This window comes from Lissotriton vulgaris, chromosome 12 (genome assembly GCF_964263255.1).
Source record: "Lissotriton vulgaris chromosome 12, aLisVul1.2, whole genome shotgun sequence".
NCBI lineage: Eukaryota > Metazoa > Chordata > Amphibia > Caudata > Salamandridae > Lissotriton > Lissotriton vulgaris.
In genome coordinates, this window is record NC_141700.1 from 363,062,677 (window position 1) to 363,085,680 (window position 23,004).

The following is a 23,004-nucleotide window of genomic DNA, read 5'->3' on the forward strand; positions in this document are numbered from 1 at the left end:
GACTGATTGTATAGTCTGTGGTGTAATTTTGTTTCGGTTCCCCTGATGAGGGGTGTGCTGTGGAATCCTTATAGCAGGTTGGACTGTTAGAGTCCGCATGACATATTGTACCAATTGTGTATGTATTTTGATTAATTGTTTTAACTGAGCTAACAGTTCTGGTACTGTCATTTGTTCTATGGCAGGATGTGGTGTATAGCTGGCTAGCAGCGGCCATGTTGCTCCTGGTCTACCTAGTGGACCGAGCCTGGTAATGTGATTTTGATGTTGTAGGGCGCCTTTACACCAGAGCTGATGCTCTTGGTAAGTTAGTGGAATTTCAATGTCCTTGAAAGGAACGTATTCCGCTGGATGTTCCTCTATCTTATAGAAGTGGAACACATGTGTTGTTGGATTTGCTTGTGGAAAGATAATCCATGAATAGAATACCTCTGTCTACCGATATTCATGTGCCTCTATGACAAAGTTTACCCTACCACCTCTCGGTGATAGGCCTTTTTCTATAAGCTTTATAGCTATGGGTTTCCTTACATTTTCCGGGATGATTATAGCCTTATCGTCGTCTTCATTAAACCCTGTGGTGTCAAAACCTGGTCGGTTTGCATTCACTGCACTTCCACCGGCTCCGGTGTTGTTGTTATTCGACATTGTATAATGAAAGTTTGCAGAGCAAGTCTCAAGTAAATAAAGATAAGGTGCACAATATTTTGGAACACTGTATCCTTCAACGTTGAACAAACCAAAGAACTCAAAAATAGGATTTTTCGTCCTACTCAGTTTAAGGCGGATATTTTATCCTTTAACCCACTACAGACGTCTATTGGAGTATTTTACGGAAAAAAGGGGTCTCTGTGAAAAGCACAACAGAGTTACTTTAGTATCTAGCATTAAATTAGTGCCTTACCAAACATTGGGCGCCATTATTATTATTATTATTATTATTATTATTTATTTTTATAAAGCGCATAGTCACCCGGAAGTATCCCAGCGCTGAGGAACCTAAGAGACATGACTGAGGACTGAGTTAACGGGAGGAGCATAAGGGCTAGGGGAAAAGATGTGTTTTTAATCGTTTCCTGAAACGGAGGTAGTGGGGTTCCAGACGAAGATCTCGTGGGAGGGAGTTCCAAAGACGGGCCGCATGAACCGCGAACCGTCTTCCTCCTGATCGTGCTTTCCTAAACCTTGGGGCATTGATAAGGTTTTCTGCATTAGAGCGAAGGGTTCTTGTGGCTATGTAAGGGGTAATGAAGTTTCGGAGAATTGGAGGGCCTTGGTTATTCAGGGTTTTGTGCACCAAACACAGGGCTTTAAATTTAATTCTCTCCCTTATGGGGAGCCAATGCAGGAGTTTGAGGGCAGGCTTGGCCGAAAATCTGGCCGGGGTGTTGGTAATGATCCGAGCAGCGGTGTTCTGGATCCTCTGCAATTTAGTCAATGTTGCTTCCGGTGCACCCAAATAGATCGCATTACTATAGTCCAGTCTAGATATAATAAGACCCTGGACTAAAAGTTTTTGCGATTTCGGAGGAAGAAGGGGCAGGACTTTCCTCAAGGATTTAAGCAGACCGAAACAGGTCCCTACGACCTTTTTTGCTTGTGGGGCGAAGGAGAGCTCCGAGTCGATCCAGACACCCAAGCTTTTTACCTCTGTCTTTGGGTCTGGGGGGGGACCTAGACATGTTGGCCACATGTCCAACGGAAATGAGGTTCCTTTTGGGCCGAGTACAAGGACCTCGGTTTTTGCCCCGTTTAATTTTAGCGCTGATGTATTCATCCAGTGATGGACCTGCGTGAGGCATTTAAGAAGATCGGCTTTCTGTTGTTGAGGGTGGGACAACGACACCACTAATTGGGTGTCATCAGCGTAGTTGATGACACTCACTCCGAAAGGGGTAATGACTTCCTCCAATGTGGACATATATATGTTAAATAATGTAGGGCTCAGGGAGGAGCCCTGAGGCACACCACATTGGAGGGGCATTTCGGAGGAGCGGGCGTCTTTCTCCCAGATCTGATAGGATCGTTGTGTCAAGAAGGATGAGAGCCAGGATATGGCTGTGCCTTCTAGACCAACTTTTGCCAGCCTTTCGATGAGGAGCTGGTGGTCCACGGTGTCGAACGCTGCACTAAGGTCGAGGAGGATCACTGCCACTGATCCTCCACCATCTAGCAGCGTTCTGGCTTCCTCTACCGCCGCCAGGAGGGCGATGTCCGTGCCCTGTCCTGGTCGAAAGCCCGTCTGGGAGTTTTTTAGCTTGTTGTTGGCTTCTAAATACTCTGAGAGTTTCTTATTGATGAGTTTTTCCGCAATTTTGCTTACTCCTGGGAGTAAGGAAATGGGCCGATAATTTGCCAGGTTATCAGGGTCCAGAGTGGGTTTCTTTAATAAGGCCTTTACCACTGCCTTCTTCCAACTCTGGGGCACAACTCCCTGTTGAAGTGACGTATTAATCAACTGGGTGAGGGCGGGGATGATGGAAGGGGCTACCTCTTTAAGCATCCGAAGAGGAGCAGGGTCTCTAGGGGAGCCACTTTTCATAGAGTTAAGCGTTGTTTGCACTTCATCTGAGGTGACCTGGCCCCATGTGGATAGGCCGGTGAGAGAAGTCGAATGAGGAGAAACGGTTTCTTCCCTCGGGTGCAAGGGGGGAATTGAATCCAGGATTAATTGTATTTTGTCCTGAAAAAAGTTAGCCAGTTGTTGGCATCTCTCTTGATCGGCTATAGGGTCAGAGGGGGGTCCATGATCTTGTACTGGTGGTTTTGAAAGTTCTTTCAGGATAGCGAATGATTCCTTCCCGGAGCCACCTGCTCTCTCTATTCTCTCCTGGAAGAACACGCTTTTGGTAATCCGGATAGCGGTTTTATAATTGAGAAGAGAAATGGAGTAGATTTTTTTATTCGCTCCTGTTTTCTCACGTCTCCATGAACGTTCGGTCTTTTTACATTCTTGCCGTAAGATTTTAAGTTCCGGAGTGTACCACGGAGCAGGGGATATCTTTTTTGGTTGCTTGAAAGTGGTGATTTTTGGAAGCAGAGTGTCCAGAGACGACGTAATCCAGTCACTGAATTGTTTATCTGCCAAATTTGGGTCCGAGGAAAGCTTAGGAGTGGACTCGGTCAGAGAACGGGCCCAAATATCCAGTGGCAATTTATGCCATTGGCGATCAGTAACCTGGGTTTTAGGCATAGAGTAATTAGACCTGGGGGTTTCCCAGAAAAAGGGGACGAGGAAATGGTCAGTCCATGGAAGGGTCACCGGAGGCTCGGTGGTCATCGTTGGAATATTGGAGAAGATAGGATCCAATAAATGGCCCTTCTCGTGGGTGGGCTCGTTGTTCATCAGACCTACCTCTAAGGCTGTGAGGTCATGTCTAATGTCCGCGGCCACACGATCCGTTGGGTCAAGGAAGTGGAAATTGAGATCACCTAATAACAGGAAGTTGGAAGTGGAGGAGGCTAGTTGAGAGATGGCTTCAACTAAGGAGTTGGGGAAATTGCCTGGGGCCCCCGGGGGGCGATAGGTCAAAAGTCCCGCTACAGTGAGGGCTGGAGTGATTTGAATGGAAAACTGGCCGCACTCACAATCTTCAATGTCAGCGTTCGTCATCCTGCAAACGTATCGTTGCCTGTGGATTATGGCTATCCCGCCTCCCCTCCCTTTAGGTCTATTTAACGTTTGGCAGAGATAGCCTGTGGGGAGAGCTGCGACAACATCCGGATCAGTGCAATCCGAGAGCCATGTCTCTGTGAGGAACATTAGGTCGTAGTCGTGGTCCTGGATTAGGAGGTTTATTTCGGTGGCGTGTTTCGGGAGGGAACGGCAGTTGAGGAGCCCGGCTTTCAGGGCCGGTGTAATGCTTTTGGGGGGAGGGACCGGATTGCAGTATGGACAGGTCAGAAAGATTTTACCTTCTGTAACCGTGTGGTGGCAGGGCAGGGTGGTTTTAGGACGCAGGGCTCGTAATGTGTCAGCTGTATACACCACTCGCTCCTGAAGGATGCCTGGCAGAGTAACGGGGCCAAGGGCCGTCCGGGTCCGGACGGGCCCAGACGGGCTTGCCTTTGGCGCGCCTTCGGCGCGCTGACGGCGCGCCCGCTGCGCCCGTCCGCTGCGCGTCCGGTGATTGCACATTGTTTTAAAGGGTTAAGGAGGGGGGTGGGCGTGGCCTCAGGTGGGCGTGGCCTTGCTTCCTCGCCGTAAATGGCGGCGGGAAATTGTTTGTCAGGGGTTTGCTCGTTGCAGCGAGGGAGTCGCTGTTTCAGCGTGTCTCTAGCCCGCTAAGCCTGTTTGCCGGGTGAGTGCGCCATGTAGTGTAGTTCCTATATTCCCAATAGGCTCTGCGCATTGGAATAATATTTCCTATAGATTAGACGTAGGACTGAGGTCGACTAGGTCTCTATTGAATATATTAAACTTAATTGTAAGTGTCAACGAGCTCAGAGGTCACTAGAAACTTTCTCGAGTTCACAAGAAGGGATTAGTTTCTGACAACCGCATAAACATGACAACTTTGTTTCCTCAAGATAAAACTGATCTTCAGAGTTGTGGAAACAATAGATAGATATTTCACGCAGTCAATCGTGCATGCTTCGTTTCACCAGAGTAGCAGAGAAATAGAGAGACGGGCGTTTTCAATAAAAGGATTTATTGAACAGTCTTCTTTCTCAAGAATAAGAAATTAACTGCTACAATCGTAAAACTGATTGCAAAATATAATGCATACAGTAAAAATAGTAGAATAAAATAATACTGTAAGAGCATTGTATGGTGCCTAGACCATAGATAAATACATACATAAATAACAGAGGCTAAAAGTACTCAACTGGTGCTTCTAAAATACGCCTACACTGATGTACCTAACCTAAGCTTAGTCTGAGGGAAGAAGTAAGTGAGGTGTAGCATGAATGTAATATTCTTTGCCAAGAATCTGTTCAAGATTTCTCTTAGGGTCTAATCAGCTCCGTACCTTGATTTGGAATGAAGAAGGTCAGGCTCAGGACTCGATTTCCCAACAACCCGCAAGGGTAGCTTGGAAACACTGGAGCTGGATTTCTCGGCAAGAGAAAAGACAGCGTCTCTCTCAGTGGGTCTGCTGGAGGGTCGGCTTCCTTCGCCACTTGCTGCAGCAGGATGCATCGGGCAAGTAGATAGTCAAACTGCTCCAAACCACTGGCAAGTGTGGGCATATTTATACCTTGAAGGTACCGACTTTGACGAAAAGGTGGACATAATACCTTCATCAAAGAGTCTCAGTTCTTTGAAAACTCCATGAGTTCTTGGACAAGTCAGTTTTCGAGCAAGGGGAAGTCCCTAGCTGCTGAAGCCGAGTTTTCCAAGAAATCGGTGTAGATTTTCGGAACTAGTGGAAGTAGCCCTGCCGTATTTGGACTGCATGAGCTATGTCTAGTATATGGTTATTATTCTTATGCCTATATAAGGATATGGTGATTTATACCTATATAAGGGCATGAATCTGGAAAATTACAATAGGGTCCTAAAATTTTATACAACAGAGGAGGGGTTCAGTCAGGTCTCCGTCAGGAAGGCGTCATCTGGGGAGGTTGAGTTGAGGAGGTCCCAGAGCTCAACGGCATGATTGCGGGCAGAGCGGGTGTTGAGGAGGATGCATCTGAGGTAGTTGGGCCCTTTCCTGGGCGGAGGTTTGGCGGGCGGATGCTGGTGAAGCTGCAGTTCCGGCAGGTGAATGGTCCTTAGGTGTGCTTCGGGTGGCCTGGTAGCAGTTGTGTTCTTCTCCGGACTTGAGTGTGTATAGGGTGATCGCATCATAGCGGAGTCGGGCGTCAATGCGTTCGCGGGGGCCAGGGGTTCTGGCGCTGGGCGCGGTCCAGGCGCGGACGGGCGCTGATGGGCTTGCCTTAGGCGCTATGGCCGCCATATATGGGGATGTGGGAGGGAGGAGCAGCTGGGAGGCGGGAGGCAGGGACAGCGAGGGGGCGGTGCTGCAGGGGATGCAGCGGCTGGGACGGGAGTAGTGAGGGGACAGTCAGGGGCAGCGAGAGGGAAACAAAAGGAAATAACGGGCAGAAATCAGGTAACAGAAGGTAGCAGAAGGACACAGAAGGCAAAAAACAGGCAGAAATTAGGGAACAGAAGGTAGCAGAAGGACACAGAAGGCAAAAAAGGGCAGAAATCAGGGGCAGCGAGGGGGAAACAGAAGGCAAAAACGGGCACAAGTCAGGAAACAGAGCGCAAACGAAGGATACAGAAGGCAAAAAACGGCCAAAAATCAGGGGCAGCGAGGGGGAAACAGAAGGCAAGCAACACGGGCACAGACAAAAGCAGGTAATATAGGGAACAGACAGTGACATAGATACAAACCTAAGGCCTACCACTGGCCACCAGGGAGGAGGCGCAGGTGGTAGCCTGCGGGTGGAGGAGAGCCTTGACGTCTACAGCAGCAGCGGCGTCAGGGCAGACAGGGCGGAGCTGTGTGGTGGGGAAGCGATCTACTAGCAAGGTCAAGGGTTGCTCCAGTGTGCAGCAGAATGGATACATTGAGAACGCGTCTGAGCACTATGGCAAAAAAAAAACATTTAAGAGAGAGTCAGTGTTGTTTGTAGCTCATTGTTGTTTTCAGGGGGAGGTATCAGAATTCACACCCCGAAACTGAAAGAGGTTCTTAAGAAAATGGGGCAGAGTTCCTGGGTTTTTGGGCTGCGCCCTCAGGGAGCACTTTCTGCTATTCATAAGGGTCAAGTGGGATTACACTTGGTGTCGCAACGAGTCCTACTGAGCCTACCTTTGCTCAATACCCAAAGAAAAAACTTCAATAGAAGAAACATTGATTACTATTTCTTCCACAGGGGATGGGGCGTAGCGCTTGGATGAGGAGGACCGCATGTTTGCGCGGAGGAGACGATGAAACTGAATGGCCGTATTTTACCTTGTGGTTAGAAGCCTGTACAAAGTGATCTCCTAGGGGTGGCAACCACATATGGTGGGTCAGTCAGGGCACCTGCAGGGGGCTGTGGTTCCATAGGCCTGTCGCGCGTGTAGAATCCCTTTCGCATGGAGCGGCTGTGGGCGAGCTCTGCCACCCTAGGAGGTCTCCGCTGCGGTCTTGCTCTGGGAGAGTACAGGAACTGTCAGTGTAAGTAGTCCAAGGACACCGTGGTAGACATGACAGGAAGAGGAGAGTCTCACTTTTCTCGCGAGAAAGTGTCACTTGGAGTCGTTAAAATGTCACTCATAATTATACAGAGTTTATGAAAATGTCACACATAACAATCTCAAACCTTGGCAACTATGAAGGTAGCGGTCTTTTTCAAGCAATTCATCACCCCTCAGCTATCACGGCCAACGAGCAGTGAGAGAAGTGACTGGATGAAGCCAAATTTCCCCCCTGAGGGACCAAAAGAACTTTTACATAGAGACCGTCTGGAGACGGGTCACGGGCCGCAGCAAGGCCTGTGAGGGAGGCTGGGACACAAAGTGCTCCATTATGGAGGGTCCTGTGTCACACCATCTAGGCCGCAGACGACAAGGGTAGGTTGACATCTCCACATCAAGCAACAACACTACAATACAGGAACCCCTCACTAACAGAAATTCTGTGCGAGCCCACCATGAAGCTCGATGGAGAAGGGACGATTTGATGAGGCCTGAAAGGATCTCCCTGCCAGGTGAGCATCCAAAAGCAGAAAGGAGCAATTGACCAGCAAGGGCCGCTGTGAGTCCCAGTAATCTCCCATCGCCCCCCCTGAATACAGCGCCTGAAGGCCTTACACAACCTGTGATCTATGCGGACCGGCACTCACACGCCTGCCAGGAGGCCGGCGAGCAACTAGACCGCCTGCTATGCCGAGCCATGGAGCAGCTGCACTCCCTGATGAGCCGCTGTATATAAAGTGTGATTGAAGCTCTGATTTTGCCGCAGGGTTGCCAGACTGCCCTGTAACAGCTCTTGCTTGACTCCTGTCTACCGAGGGGTGGGGATTCTGCCCTAGCGGCTTACTGAGAGAGACAGCCTCTGGTCAGTGGGTTGTATCATAGCTGACTCCTCTATTGTCTTGCTCCAACCTCTGTTGAGACTTGGAAGTGGGAGACTGATGACCCCTGGGGGATGCCCATTTTGGTATTTTTGGCAACTTCAAAGACTACACGCCACCCATAAGTTCACAATTATGTCCTGGCTATATGGATTTCTGAATCCAGCACATGATATCTTCTTCAGGGGGATGGCTTTCCTCCGGGGCCCGTTAACTCCTCCAGTCTTTGTGCAGAACCACCAGCCCTAGAGACCTACTTCTAGCTCCCAATCGGTATCTCCAGCCCTGGGCTCAAACTGATCATTATTTCTGGATGTAAATCAGATCATACTGAGGACAATACAGGACACGCTCTGTCAAAACTCTTACCTGACGTTCTTGGGGGATTGCACTGTCCATAGACTACTCACCCTTTTACTTGGAGAGTGGTGCCCTCCTTGGTCTGTTGCACCATGCCATGTCTTCACAAACTGCAAAGACTATTGCTCGGGGACCCTTTAATGGGATGACCCTCCTACTTTCACCCTACAGAGGACCCTCGGGTGACCTCATAGCCTCTCTGCTGCTTTCGGGAGAATGCAATAAACAGGGTAAACTCTGGCCTCTTACTTGTCTCACTATGAAACAGTGACATAAACTTGGCGACCCTCTGCCATCATTGGTGCCTATCAGAAACCACACTCTACATGCCTCTCAAAAAGTTCCAAACAAACAGGGTCTAAACGTATTTCCAGCCAACTGACTCCCGGACCTCTCGCTCACACCCCCCGCCGCAGAGAAGACAACATGACCTTGACTAAGGAGGACATCCTGTCCTCCCTTTGGGACTTCAAAAAGAATTGTATGCCCTGAAATTTGCTGCTCTCCAACAGGATGTGGACTCCATTGGAATACAAACACCTGGTCTGGACACTACCTGCCAAACTCTCACCCAGCTGATAGACCATATGGAGAGCTCCACCAGCCATCTTAAAGCACATCCACACACAATGCTTCTGAAGTGTGAGGACCTCTTAAATCTTTCTCGACGCAATAACATCAGGCTGAGATGTCTGGAGGAGGGAGCAGAGAGACCAGACTTGGACGTATTCTGTAGTGGGTCTGCTTTCGGAACTACTGATATGGGGGGCCCCAAGGCCAAGCTGGAAGGTGTCCACAGAGTAGGCCTACTAACCCAAAGTGATAGAAATGGCCCAGAGATGTCTTGTCAAAATTAAAATCTTTCAAAATGAAGGAGGCCATCCTCCAGGCAGCAAGGGCATTGAATGAGGTGACCTTTCAGGGAGTGTCTTGCCACATATTCCAGTATGTAGCCCCAGCGACTCTGGCTCAGAGACAGCAATTTAGACCAAGTACCGATAAATTATGCAAGGTCAATATTAAGTATAGGGGGACATACCCATTTGTCTTTGCTTTCTCCTACCGCAACAAATAACATAACATGTGTATTTGTAAAGCGTCCTCTGTGGCCTAATACCTGAAAAGCAGTTGCAGAAAATGTGGAAAAACATTCCCAGATACAACCTTTCTTTTGTCTTGGAGAAAACCAAACTACAAGATTTTGTTAGATTGGCACCTCTACCCCATTAAACTGATAACCATATTCCCTAACACATCAGATCTCTGCTGGAGGGTTTGGGGTGAACTAGGAATCTTCCTACATATTTGGTGGGATTACCTGTTCCTACGACCATTCTGGACAGAAATATTGGCACAAATTAAAATTGTACTGGGCTATCTCTTTCAATCTACCCCAGCTTTGTGCTATTAGGGGTACGTGATGATATCTTAAAACACCAAACCACAAATGATCGCTCCATTATGTGGCTGTGCCAGGGAGCAGCTAGGACGACCCTTGTGACTGCCCGGAATAAAATCACAGCACCCTCTCTTACACAATGGTACAGCAGGCTTTGGTATACAATAACGTTGAAACGGATTACAGACATTCTGCAAGATACTTATAAATGTTTTAATATTAATTTGGGCCACTGGTCACTTTTCTCCTAGAAGTCCTACCACTCACCGCCTGTCCAACCCGCACAAGAGCATTGAACTTCTTTCAGTTCTGATCTTCCTTGAGATCCCAGTCCACTGGTCTTGACCCTTTATCCCTGGCCCAGCTAATACCCCATCGATATTGCATGCTATATGAGCCTTTTTCCGTTATTTTTCCCCACATGAATTATTGTTTAGTGTTCTTTGTGAGGTAATGGTGAAATATAGGGCACTGGAACTGTTTTTTCCCCTTAATCAGTTGACAGTGCCACATTATACTTTGTTTTGGGCTGTGTACTAAGTCATGTCTCCAGCAACTGTATCCATCATTAGTATTTTACTGTAATGATTAATGATTTATATCCTTTGAATGTCGTCTATATGATATTGTGCCCACAAAAATGTCATAAAAAGGGTTTGACAAAAAAAGTGCTTTATTGAACCTAATAATGCAGTTTCTCACTGGACGATGGGTGCAGGTGGAATTACCAACAAATAACTTGTCAAAAAAGATTAAAACAACTAACATATTAAGACAAGGTACATCCTTGCCTCTCTGCTTTTGTGTTTATATACAATTTGCAAATTTATGTAAACAGAAACTCTAGTTCATCTCCAAAATAGGCCCAGGACGTAATCAACCATCTCAAACTTAACCTGGCAGATGACCAAGGGCCAGATGTAGGTCGGTCGGTAACGGTCGAAAATCGGTATTTTCGGCCGTTACCGACCGGTTTACAAGTTTTGGCATGTAGGGGGCAATATTTTACCGAATCGGTAAAATTACCGAATTGGTAATTTTACCGATTCGGTAAAATAAAACATCGGTAAATTTACCGATTTGAAGCCACCCATATGTAGGTGGGACTCTTCAGAGTCCCAGGAGCCTTAACGAATCGGTATTTTACCATCAAAACCAATTTGATGGTAAAATACCTATTCCGGTGTGCATGCACATGTGTGCATGCACACCTATGTCATGTGACAGGCAGACCTGCCCTTAGGGCAGGTCTGCCTGCCACATGACACCTGTGCCTGTTTTGGGGGTGCCAGAGGGTGTCAAAGTGACACCCCCTGCACCCCTGTGAACTCTTTAATTACCGATTCGGTAAATACCGAATCGGTAATGCCTAATCATTCCTATGGGCTTCAAAGCCCATAGGAATGAATGGACATTACCGATTCGGTATTTACCAAATCGGTAATTAAAGAATTGTTAAGGATTCGGTAACGAATCCAGATGTTGGGACCTACATACCATTTACCGATTTTGAAATACCGAATCGGTACAATTCGGTATTTTAAAATCGGTAAATGTTTTTTACCTACATCTGGCCCCTAGTTCTCTTATCCACTGCTCCAATTGTTATGCAGTGATCACTAAACAATCTAGGCAACTATAACATTGAGAACTACCTTCAAATACATTACACAAAAAAACAAAGTTATTGTATTCTCAAATTCTAAAGTCAAACACTCATGGAAAATCAACAACTTAACCGGAACATAAAGGAGGGCCGAGCGAGATTTAAAGACCAGCAGGATTTGACACCCCAAATGAACACTATATAACACAATAGAACACCTGGGTCTGAGTAAAAGAGAAATAAAAACAGAAAAGAAGATCACTTAATTGGGATGGGATATTCCTCCTAAAGGATGATTTCCCTCACTCGCCATAGGTGGCATGCTTCATCATCAGGAACCTCCTTGCACTGTGATGCATAGTCACGGTGTGGGCTACAATGCTTTCACTGAGAGAGAGGAGCACAATTGATGTTTTCAGAGGTATGATTAATACCCTACAATGAGCTTTCTCTGGTGGCAGTTTGACCCATCTAAAGTAGCGCAGGTAGAGTTAATATGCATGTACAAAGAACGTGTACCATGCAGATAACAAAGTGCATATAATATAGCTAGAACAGTGGTTACTGCTTTTGTCAGAGCTCCTTTTGTTACTTGCAGGTTATAGGTTAAAATCCTTATATAGAACAGTGAGCTATTAACTGTCCTCAAAGAGTGCATGCAAACTTTAAAGTATAGGTTGCAGAGTTCTGGATGTTTTCCCCATCTTTCATTATCCTAATGTTGTAAAAAAGGATCGTTTGGCATAAATTTGTTTTTTTCTTGTTTAAATGTGTTTATTGAATTTTGACAAACAGTGGAAGGGAAGGGAGCAATATGCATGTTTGCATTTCGACAGATTACATAGTGCAATCACATTTGCATAATTAATTGGAATGCCATGAAAAAAGCAAAAACATAACATGTGGTATTTGTGGCACAGTATGTGTGTCTTGACAAATATAATTTGGTATACATCTTCCTTATTAGTAAAGACAACCCCCAGCCATGGTGTTACATTTTAAATTCTGAGTTTGTGCTTCTCCAGATCAAGCACTCTTAAACTATACTGCTTATCGGTATAGATGACATGGGACTCCTACACCTCGTAGTCAGCTGTTTTATGCAACATTGCCTATACACTGATTTACACACTTATAGTTCATTGTATTTTGTGTAATGTGTGTGTGATGTAAAGTGCTCTGACACCCTACACAGGTATAAGTGGCAGGCCTCGGAAAATCTACTTGCAATGTCAAGTGAGATTTTATTAGGTCAAGCAATTTTTTTACCATTTACTCATTGTGAAGGAACATGTGTTCTATTCATTCAGAAAATAAATGAGCAATAAAGCCTTTAAATCTTGTTTTTGTCTTGACACATTTTTGTCTGTTCAAGGACAGAGGTCAAATGTCAGTTTGTCTTTTTACTAATTGTTGCTTATCTGTCCCTGGGAAATGATGTTTACTTTTCTTTCTCTTATTATAGTTAGTGCTTTTTGTTAAGTGAGAGATTGACTATAATTGAAGAACAAAAGGCTGTAAAATGTCAGGTTTTATTTCTATCACAGTATTGGGAATGAATAGTACAATTATTTCAGTATATCAGAAATTATGAAATAACTTTTTTTTGTAATTCAGAAGTGTGATGCCATTAAAGATTTATATTGGAGCAAAACAAATCACAACACTTTACTTGGTGATGTGCAAAAGACAAATATTTGTAGAAACTCGACTTCAAGACATTGTACACTATATAGTTTTAAAACCACAAGTCAGTGGGAAATTCTGTGGACATTTCATTGTAAAATCTGCTGATTGCAAATTACAGTGTGCTGCAACTTTATGCTTTAGTTATGTATTTATTAAAAGTGACAGGTTTTGAACATGAGTTGAGAAACATTCCAGCCCCAGCACTGTTTCAGTGAATTAAAATACTTGCTCAGGATCACATCATTTAAAACCAGTTTATGGGTCAAGAGCGGTATAATTAGGTTGAGTAGCTTATTTAAGTCACTAGACCTGCAGGTCTAGTAACATTTTTTGGATCTTTCGAGGCCTGGAGTGGCACTATAAAACAACGGAAATGCATCTGAGAGAGAGTGGCTATTGAGACTTAAGGGGCACTATTAAAAGATGGTGGGAAGAGAATCCGCTGAGGTCATTGAGGGTGCCAACAAACATTGTCACGTGGGGCGCTTGTCTAGAAGTGTACTGTATATTTCACTGCTGGAATTTGAGGCACTTGGAGAGGAACTTCTTGGCAAAACCATCAGAGTCTTTTTTTAAGTCCATTATGAAACCTTAGGTCGTATAACTTGCATTCCCAAATACAACTATATCTGCATATCAACCTTTATTTGCCAGTCAGGCAGAACAATCATATCAGCAAATGTACTTAACTTTTCAGGTACAAATTAGTTGTATTGTTAGCTATGTCTAAGAGACTCAGTAATCCACTTTAATGGCAGTCTAAGCTCAAGTACGCCACTTAATGGGTAATGAGATTCTGTAGGTGAAACAACAGTTACTCTGTGTCCTACGTTTATGGCAGGCTAATTTATTAACTTGCTATAGCCAACGCATGGAGCTCTGGGTTGTATCGTTATAGAATGTTTATTGTGAATTTAATTAGTGTAAGTTGCATTATATATATATATATATATATATATATATATATATATATATATATATATATATATATATATATATATTCACTGAAAAAACCATAGGTTTCACACCAGTTATAGTTAGGAATTAGCATTTAAAAAACCTATTAAATTCACTGACAAAACCAGTTATAGTTAGCTGGAAATTTTACTGACATAAAACCATTGAAATTCACACGTTATAGTTAGTTGGACTCACTATAACTTGCGCGCCTGCAATGCACTGCTGATGACGTCACATATTACATCACTCATGACATGGTCAGTGACATCACTCATGACATCACTGATGACACCATCCTTGTGACAGAGTGACAGACCTAATTTCAGTGTAATGTAACGCTTGAAACACATATTCAAAAATAGAAACAAACATTTTCAAAAAAATGGAGATACCCAAACCAGTAACAACAACCAATTCAGTAATTCCACCATCTATATACTCATCCACTCATTCACCAACAGTTCTATATAGTCACTCATATATATACTCTCTCATCATATGTAGTGATACACCTATACATCCTGTTACACATCAGCAGTCATCCAAAAGTTACTCACACACATACTCACACATGCACATAAACTATTGAACATCCATTTATTTGCATATACATTTATACACACACTACCACCTTACTTCTAAGGAAACTTACACATACTTACTCTCTTTAACAATCACTTATAGAAACACATACTTATTTAAACAGGAACTCCTACAATCTCTCACTATATATACTATACTCACTTATATACATCAATACTCACATATACTAGATTAAAACATATGTCGTTACTAATGAAGACACTAGTGAGACAGTCATTCACTCACTAACACACACATATACACACTCGTCCACCCATACAGTCCTGCACATATGCTGTCTTCAAAACACATACAAACAGTGAGTCAGTCACCAACCCCTGCAGCCACTTATACACAAAGAGAAACACTGATACAAACATTTAAATATTTAAACAATACTCGCTAATATATGTATTCACTAAGATACACTTAATAAGCCAGTTAACCAACCAATTTTTTTAAAAAAAAACATCCATTTACACACCTATTTAAACATTTATTCTTCCATCGACCTTTACAAATACATATATAAAACAAATGTATTTTTCAGAAAGACACACATTCACTGGATGGTGTCATCAGTGATGTCATGAGTGATGTCACTGACCATGTCATGAGTGATGTAATATGTGACGTCATCAGCAGTGCATTGCAGGCGCGCAAGTTATAGTGAGTCCAACTAACTATAACGTGTGAATTTCAATGGTTTTATGTCAGTAAAATTTCCAGCTAACTATAACTGGTTTTGTCAGTGAATTTAATAGGTTTTTTAAATGCTAATTCCTAACTATAACTGGTGTGAAACCTATGGTTTTTTCAGTGAATTTCAAAGGTTTTTTAAATGCTAATTCCTAACTATAACTGGTGTGAAACCTGTGTTTTTTTCAGTGAATTTCAAAGGTTTTTTTAATGCTAATTCCTAACTATATAAGACCTGAAAGCCCACCAAGAATCTCCAGTATGCGCCAGGGGACTGCATTGCAGAGAGGTGTAATGAAGCCACAACCCTTTTTACACCTCTCTGCAACGCAGCCCCCGTGCATGTTTGAAGAGGGGAAACTAATTCCCCTTGCATACTGGGGGCCCCTGGGGGCCAATTAGCCCACCTGGAACCTCCAGTATGCGCCTGGGGCTGCATTGCAGAGGTGTAATGAGACTATGCCCCTTGTTACACCTCTCTGCAACGCAGCCCACTGCCGCGTTTGCAGAGGGGGAACTAATTCCCCTTGCATACTGGGGGTCCCTGGGGTCAACTAGTCCACCAGGAGCCTCCAGTATGCGCGAGGGAGCTGCATTGCAGAGAAGTGTAATGAGGCCACACCCTTGTTACACCTCTCTGCAATGCAGGCCACTGGCGCCTTTGCAGAGGGGGGACTAATTCCCCTTGCATACTGGGGGTCCCTGGATCATATCTGCCCAAACACCGATATTCCGAACGATTGTAAATGACTTTTCTTGAGAAACATTTGGATTTGGATTATCATGTCCTATACTTTGGAATTTTTGAAAGACTGACTTTGAGGATGCTATAAATTACTGAAGTCTGCCCGAATTGTGTGGGTAAAATTGATACCTAGTCACTTTTAATAAGAATATACTTATGTCTCGTCTAACATTTGGAAGAAATATCTAGTTATATGACAACGGGATACCGACATAACTTGAAGGAAATAAGAACGCCCTGAAGAAGTTCTGTTGTACAGAACGAAACGTTTCGGCTGGCTGTGGTACATAAACTTAAGGAAAATAAAAGCATTTGAATATACACCAAGATTCAGCGCTTCAATAAGTACTCTAAGTGATATGATTTGATTGGACTCATTGTGAAAGTGGTGCTGTGCCAAACTATGGAATATTCTCCACTACTCTCTACTACTTACTCTCTCCTACTCTCTACTACTCACTCTCTACTGCTCTCTACTACTCACTCTACTACTTACTCTCTACTACTCTCTACTACTCACTCTCTACTACTCACTCTCTACTACTCTCTACTACTCACTCTACTATTCACTCTACTACTCTCTACTACTCACTCTGCTACTCTCTCCACTGCTCTCTACTACTCACTCTCTACTCTCTATTACTCACTCTCTACTCTCTACCTCTCTACCTCTCTCTTCTCTCTCTACCTCTCTCTTCTCTCTCTACTAATCTCTACCTCTCTACCTCTACCTCTCTACCTCTACACCTCTACCTCTCTACCTCTCTCTACACGCACACATATAGACATATATGCATATATATATGTGCATATGCATTTATATATATGTATGTGTATGTATTAAAAAAACAACTAAACATTTTTTTTTCTAATCAGCTACTTTTAAAACTGTCATTCTTTTTCCCCATGGTACGCTCCCCGGTACGCTCCCCGGTGCGCGTACCGGGCGCTCCCCCCCGCGAAAATCAAAAAAAAAAAATTTTTTTTTGCCCCGTGGGGCCCTTTTATGGCCCCCACATCAAACCTAGGGGGTCAAGGGGGGGTCTACTCTGCCCCCTTATGGTCATTTCCCCCTTTGTTTTGGCCACCTCTTGTGTCTCGATCCTACCGAGACACAAGATGGCGGCCGCTCCGGACTGTTTAGAATGTTTACAGACACCCCAGAGCCAATCAGCTTTCTGCGCGCAAGTCGCGTGGCGCGCCCGGTGCGCGTACCGGTGCGCTTACCGGAGCGCTGCTATAGATATATATATATTTTTTGAACCTTAATTACTCAAAATCCACTGGAGCACATATCTTGAGACATAGCAAAGGCACATCGGGCTACCAGTCCCTACAATTTTGCCAAGTTTGGTGGAAATCCATTCAGCCGTTCGGGCTAAAAGTGAAATCGTCCGCCCTATGGAAATTAACATGGGGAAAACGCGTTTTGGGACCCCCCTTTTATCTCGGCCCCCGCTTGACGAATACCCCCCAAACTTTCAGGGAAGGACCGGAACGCCGCGAGGCCATTTTGAGGAAATTTTCAGGCAGATTCGTCAACCGGCGCCAAAGTTATTCCAAATAGAATTTTCAAATTTAACATTGAAAAAAATCCTAACTATAACTATCTACTGGCGACCGCCAGTAGGTAATGTATATATATATATATATATATATATATATATATATATATATATATATATATATATATATATATATATATATATATATATATATATATATATATATATATATATATATATATATATTCGTCCTCCAATGGCGGATGCTAGCATGCTACCAGAACGCCTGTGGTGCCACTGAGAAGAGGTGTCTGCCTACTCCTCATTTATATCAAAGGGTCCCGCTTTCCACTCGATGAAAACTGGGACAGCACTCCAATCGTGGCCCCTTAAAGGTTTTTATTGCAGGTGAGTGCTAGTCAACGCGTTTTAGTTGTATCCAACAACCATGTTCACGGCACAGGAGCGTCCTCGCTCTTTACATTTATAACATGAGATCAAACAATCTAATTCATAGAAACCGACACAGGTTTGACACAGTATTTTCAGTGCGGTTCTATAAGCCATCATGTAACAGAAAATATATACATCAAACACTACTAATTTTCAAAATTAGAAGTGTTTGATTGTCGAATTTTCTGTTACAAGACACACAATACAAAAGAAGGAAACCATGCTTATTTTAACACACATTTACACATGTGTGTGTGCTTGTGTACATATATATAGAGCTATTATTTGGGGCTTTTGTTAGTGCTATATTGTGATAGTTAACTGTGTGGCTCACCTGTGTTCACAATCATGTAACACATTTAACATCTTAACAATGCGTGACTTGTTCTAGTTTCACAATGTTCAAGTATTTGACTTCTATTGTTGTGTTAACATTTGAAGGCAACATATTAGTGTAGAAGAAACTTACAGATGGCAGCAGCTGCCAGGCACTTCACAGCCACTGTGGGAGGCTGACAGCCAGGATAGAATGGAGCCGACACATACTCTGCAAATCCTAGGCAAATTATAGCAAAGGCTGACGGTTTAATTACCAACAGACTAGACCAGGAGAAGAGGTAGGCAGGAATTGGACCAAAGGCCTCCATAAGGTAAGGATATTCTCCACCAGACTTTGTTATCATTGTGCCAAGTTCAGCAAAACATAGAGCACCTGCAAAAAAGTAAAGGACAGACTAATGAATGATCAATCCGTTTTTAAATGACATACTAGCCAAGCTATTGATAACTACTTATGTGCCAGATAGAAACAGGTTCTGGATTCTCGTTTTCTTTTGTTTAAGGGCGACACTGTACTGATAAACTGCACTGAAAACTAAACTGTGCAAGCTTCTTAGGTTGTTTGAGTCGTTCTGTGGTCTAAAACAACTTACCCCAAATACAAACAAGTGTATAAATATGAGTGGAAACCCCTTATATTCCTAAGAAAACAAATATAAGTGATTCTTCCCTGGAATAAGTGCAAACATGTGTCTACTTCGGTTTATTATGAGATTCACCAGGAACATTGTTAGTCCAAATAAAAAGTCAGCAGATGTTGAGTAACTCTTTGTTAAACAGCCCACAGAATGTCTTTCTACAGAAAAATTGCGAGACTTCCTGAATCCACAACTCTCACTGTACTCTGAAAAGAGATGGATTTACTAGAATTGAAATTGTAGCAACATTCAAGCCATTATTGCAGTGGATAACCTGTGGTCACATCGAAAATCTATGTTTCACGGAAGCCTCCGTGATGTGATGAACTGATCCAGAATTGTTTTCTTCCTTAATACTCTCCAAACGTTCTAGGAGTGGTACAGAAAGGAATACATATCATCTAAATGGGTTAACTGACAGTTTTCCCTTTTGGAGCATTTTGCACATTTTGGTTATCTGATAATATTGCATGCCTTTTGGAAATTATAAGGAAGCACATTTTTTAAGGGGAAACTTGCAATATTGAAAATAGTCGCAGCGAAAATAAGGCCTAAGCAGTGATTTCAAAACCAAAGGGGATGATGAACAGAGTGTTGAACATTGCAAGCACTCACCCCCAATGAACTGATCTGGGTTTAATCCATCATCATTCTTTAGCTCACTCCGCCACCCCAGTTCTTCCCTGGACTCCTTTGGTTTTGCTCTGTTTGCCCTAAGTTGGCAGGGTATGCCCAGACGTGAGTCCCTTGCTCACTTTGCCACTGGATTAAAGCTAGCCTGGCTGATTACGGCTGATTAGCCAGAAACCGGTCCCAGGATGCTTGTTTCCGGTCCAGGGAAGACATGCCTTGGTAGTTCAGGCTGGACTGTTCCCATGAGGCACAGGGTCAGACTGATTTGCATGTGGCCATGTCTGAACTGGGGTGGCTGAGGGCGCTAAAGCATGATGATGGATTAAACACATATCAGTTGACTGGGGGTGAGTGCTGGTGCATCCATGCTGATTCTCTGCTGCTCACGAAGACCACCTACGCGAAGCTCCAGTGAACCTGACTCTGCGTTCCAGCAATGCGAGATCTGCACTTCTGCTATAGCAACAACAACCCAATGTAACCTCCAATATGAAACTCCAGCAACTACTGTTAGTGATGCCCAACCGGACCTTCGCACTACAGCTGTGACCGCCTGCTACTCCAGGCCTGCTCTTTTCGCTAGAGCAAAGCCATCCGGGCAGCTTCCGCCACCGCACACAGAATTCTTCGAACCAGACTTTTGAGACGGTAACTTTTTCAGCTGGACTAACCTGGATCCTGGATGTGGTTTGCACTCACTGTTGCCTTGAACTTGTGACTTTCCCCGGTCTAACATGACCAGATGACTGGGAGTGGAGCTCCATGCTTTTAGGCATATATCTACTTAAAAATTCAAAATTTCATATCTCTGGTTCTACTGATTGGATTTTGTTATTCTGGTATCATTTCATTTACTAAAATGTACTCATTTTCGAAATTGGTGTGGGATGTTTTTCTTGTGTGGTATTTATCCTTTATTACTGTTAGGGTACTGCATAAACACTTTGCTTCTAACTTAAGCCTGCCTGTTTTTGTGCCACGCTAACAGAGGATAAGGCATAAGTTAATTTAGTGACCTTTTTGGTTTGCCCTGACAAGGATTGATCTGTTGTTTGATTAGAATTTTCACCCACCTAACCAATAACCCACTTTCTTACATTTTGCATGAAAGTTCATCTTCCTAAGAGTTTTGAAAACTCCTTGCAAAGATTGGCTTCACTGTACACGCTGTTGAAAATGGACTGATTAGTTGAATGTGTGGCAGTTTTTTCAAATACTTCTATTCTCGTGACATATGGTAAAAGATAAAAACACACTCATGGGCACATGGCGCTGGTGTGTGCTTTTGGCATACCCATGGTGAGGCAGTGATGCAGCCTGCAGGTTAGATTAGCTGAAGGGTGGTAGAGCATGGGTTTCTTGCAGTTCCAAGTTCCACGTGGAGAGATGAAAACCCACAAATTGTTTGGGAGACGAAAATCAATAGGAAAACGGGGCAACTGTCAGTAGTCTCACTGACAAATGGCGGCTTCAGGGTGTCCCACACAGGAGCTTTACAGTATCCTTCCTCCTCACAAGTGAAAGTCATAGTCTTTGCCCATGCCTTGCAATAGGGGGTTCAAAACAGGCAAGTGTAGAAGAGGCCCATAAAGAAGAGGCTGTTCTTCTTCTACATATATCTGAAATTGAAAGGATTGTAAGCAGAAGGAAGGCCATGTCAAAGATGTTCCCATGAAAGTAACTCACAAAGTCACTGTAGTGATCAGACCTTATATTTATGCTCTAAATGGCAATGTTATTGAAGCCAGCTGTCATCAATGCCTTAATTGAGAGGTGGTCGGTAATTGAAAACCCACTGAGTATTGTCAGGTTTCCAAACCCATTTAGAGGTGGGGAACTCCTTAGGTTCAATTGATGGAGACTAAGCTCACTCTGATTTCGTAAATACCTTCATGGTGGAGCAGCAGCCATATACACTACTGACTCCAATCCGTCGGAAGACGGCCTAATTTCGGCATGCAAGCTAATGCTGTTCTGGGCCGGAAGAAAGAAACAATATCCCCCAGATCTAACATGACCAGATGACTGAGAGTGGAGCTCCTGGCTTTTAGGCATATTTCTACTTAAAACTTTAAAATTGCATATCTCTGGTTCTACTGATTTGTTTTTGTCATTCTGGTATCATTTAATTTACTAAAATGTACTCTTTTTCGAAATTGGTGTGGGTTTTTTTCTTGTGTGATATTTATCCTTTATTACTGTTTGTGTACTGCATAAACAATTTACGCTTTGCATCTAACTTAAGCCTGGCTGCTTTTGTGCCATGCTAACAGAGGATAAGGCATAGGTTAATTTAGTGACCTTTTTGGTTTGCCCTTACACGGATTGATCTGTTGTTTGAGTAGAATTTTCACCCACCTAACCAATAACCCACTTTCTTACATTTTGCATGAAAGTTTATCATCCTAAGAGTTTTGAAAACTCCCTGCACTGATTGGCTTAACTTGTACTGTACAAGTTGCAAATGGACTGATAATTTGAATTTGTGTTTGTTTTAGGTCTTGCCTATGCGCGTTGCATAGGAGGGGACCTCATGTAATCGATCTGCTTTTCTCCCCAAAAACGTGCACGTGTTGCATTGCTTTGTATTGCAACACGTGCGCGCCTTTGGAGATTTCCTTGCGGGAGCCAGCGGCACCATATGCTTGCGCTCGCTCCTGCGAGGGAAACGCTGGGGAGTCAGCAGGGCGCACAGGGCCATCTGTCTGGTGTCAGGTTTCCTTGCCACTGCTGCTTTAATTAAGTTCCTGAAGGGCTCGCGCATTCCAATGCCGCATTTCTGTGCCTGACTTCACTGGTTTCCTTTCATTTGTTTGTCTTCCGATTCTGGGCGGCGCTGGCGCAAACTTGGACCTTATTCGGAAGTACACAAGGAGAGGTGAGCCCTGGAGTTAGACAGCGCCTCTGCCCCGCCCCTAATCTACTTCCACAGAAACCGTCAGGCTGGAGACTGCTGTTGCAAGCGCTGCAGCAGGAAAGCTGCAGCGAAGTTGCCTTCGGAAGTGACTGCTGGCTGTAGCAGAAAACAAAAACAAGCCGCAGAGGAATCTAGTCAGGCAGGGCTAACTGGTTTCAACAGGACTGTGCCCTCCCTAGCCTCGTGCTGCAGCCGTGTTCTATTCCCCCCTCCGCCTCAGCTGGAAGACGCCTCCATCATAATCTCTCGCTGTCACTAAAGCCTGACATTTTATGTATTTTTGCCATAGATATGATTATCTCTAATTGAAAGTGAAATTCTATATTCTATACAGGCCACCTCTCGCTTTAAATGTCTGGTAGATCATAGAAGCAAGTTATATCAAGGCCCGGGTGGTGTGTAATGCACACCTGGCCCGGCAGTGTAGAAACGCACATCAGAGCAGCTGGAAACCCGAGATAAG

At 44.0% G+C, this 23,004-nt stretch overlaps 1 protein-coding gene across 3 annotated transcripts in view; it reads right to left on the reverse strand.

The window, feature by feature from the left end:
• Positions 1-23,004, reverse strand: part of SLC7A9 (solute carrier family 7 member 9) — a 1,176,401-nt gene that overhangs the window by 583,074 nt on the left and 570,323 nt on the right. For all 3 annotated transcript variants that reach the window (XM_086945130.1, XM_086945132.1, XM_086945131.1), the window contains exon 4: positions 18,484-18,726. In XM_086945130.1, coding sequence (XP_086801256.1) covers positions 18,484-18,726 — 243 coding nt within the window. The remainder of the gene's footprint in view (positions 1-18,483; positions 18,727-23,004) is intronic.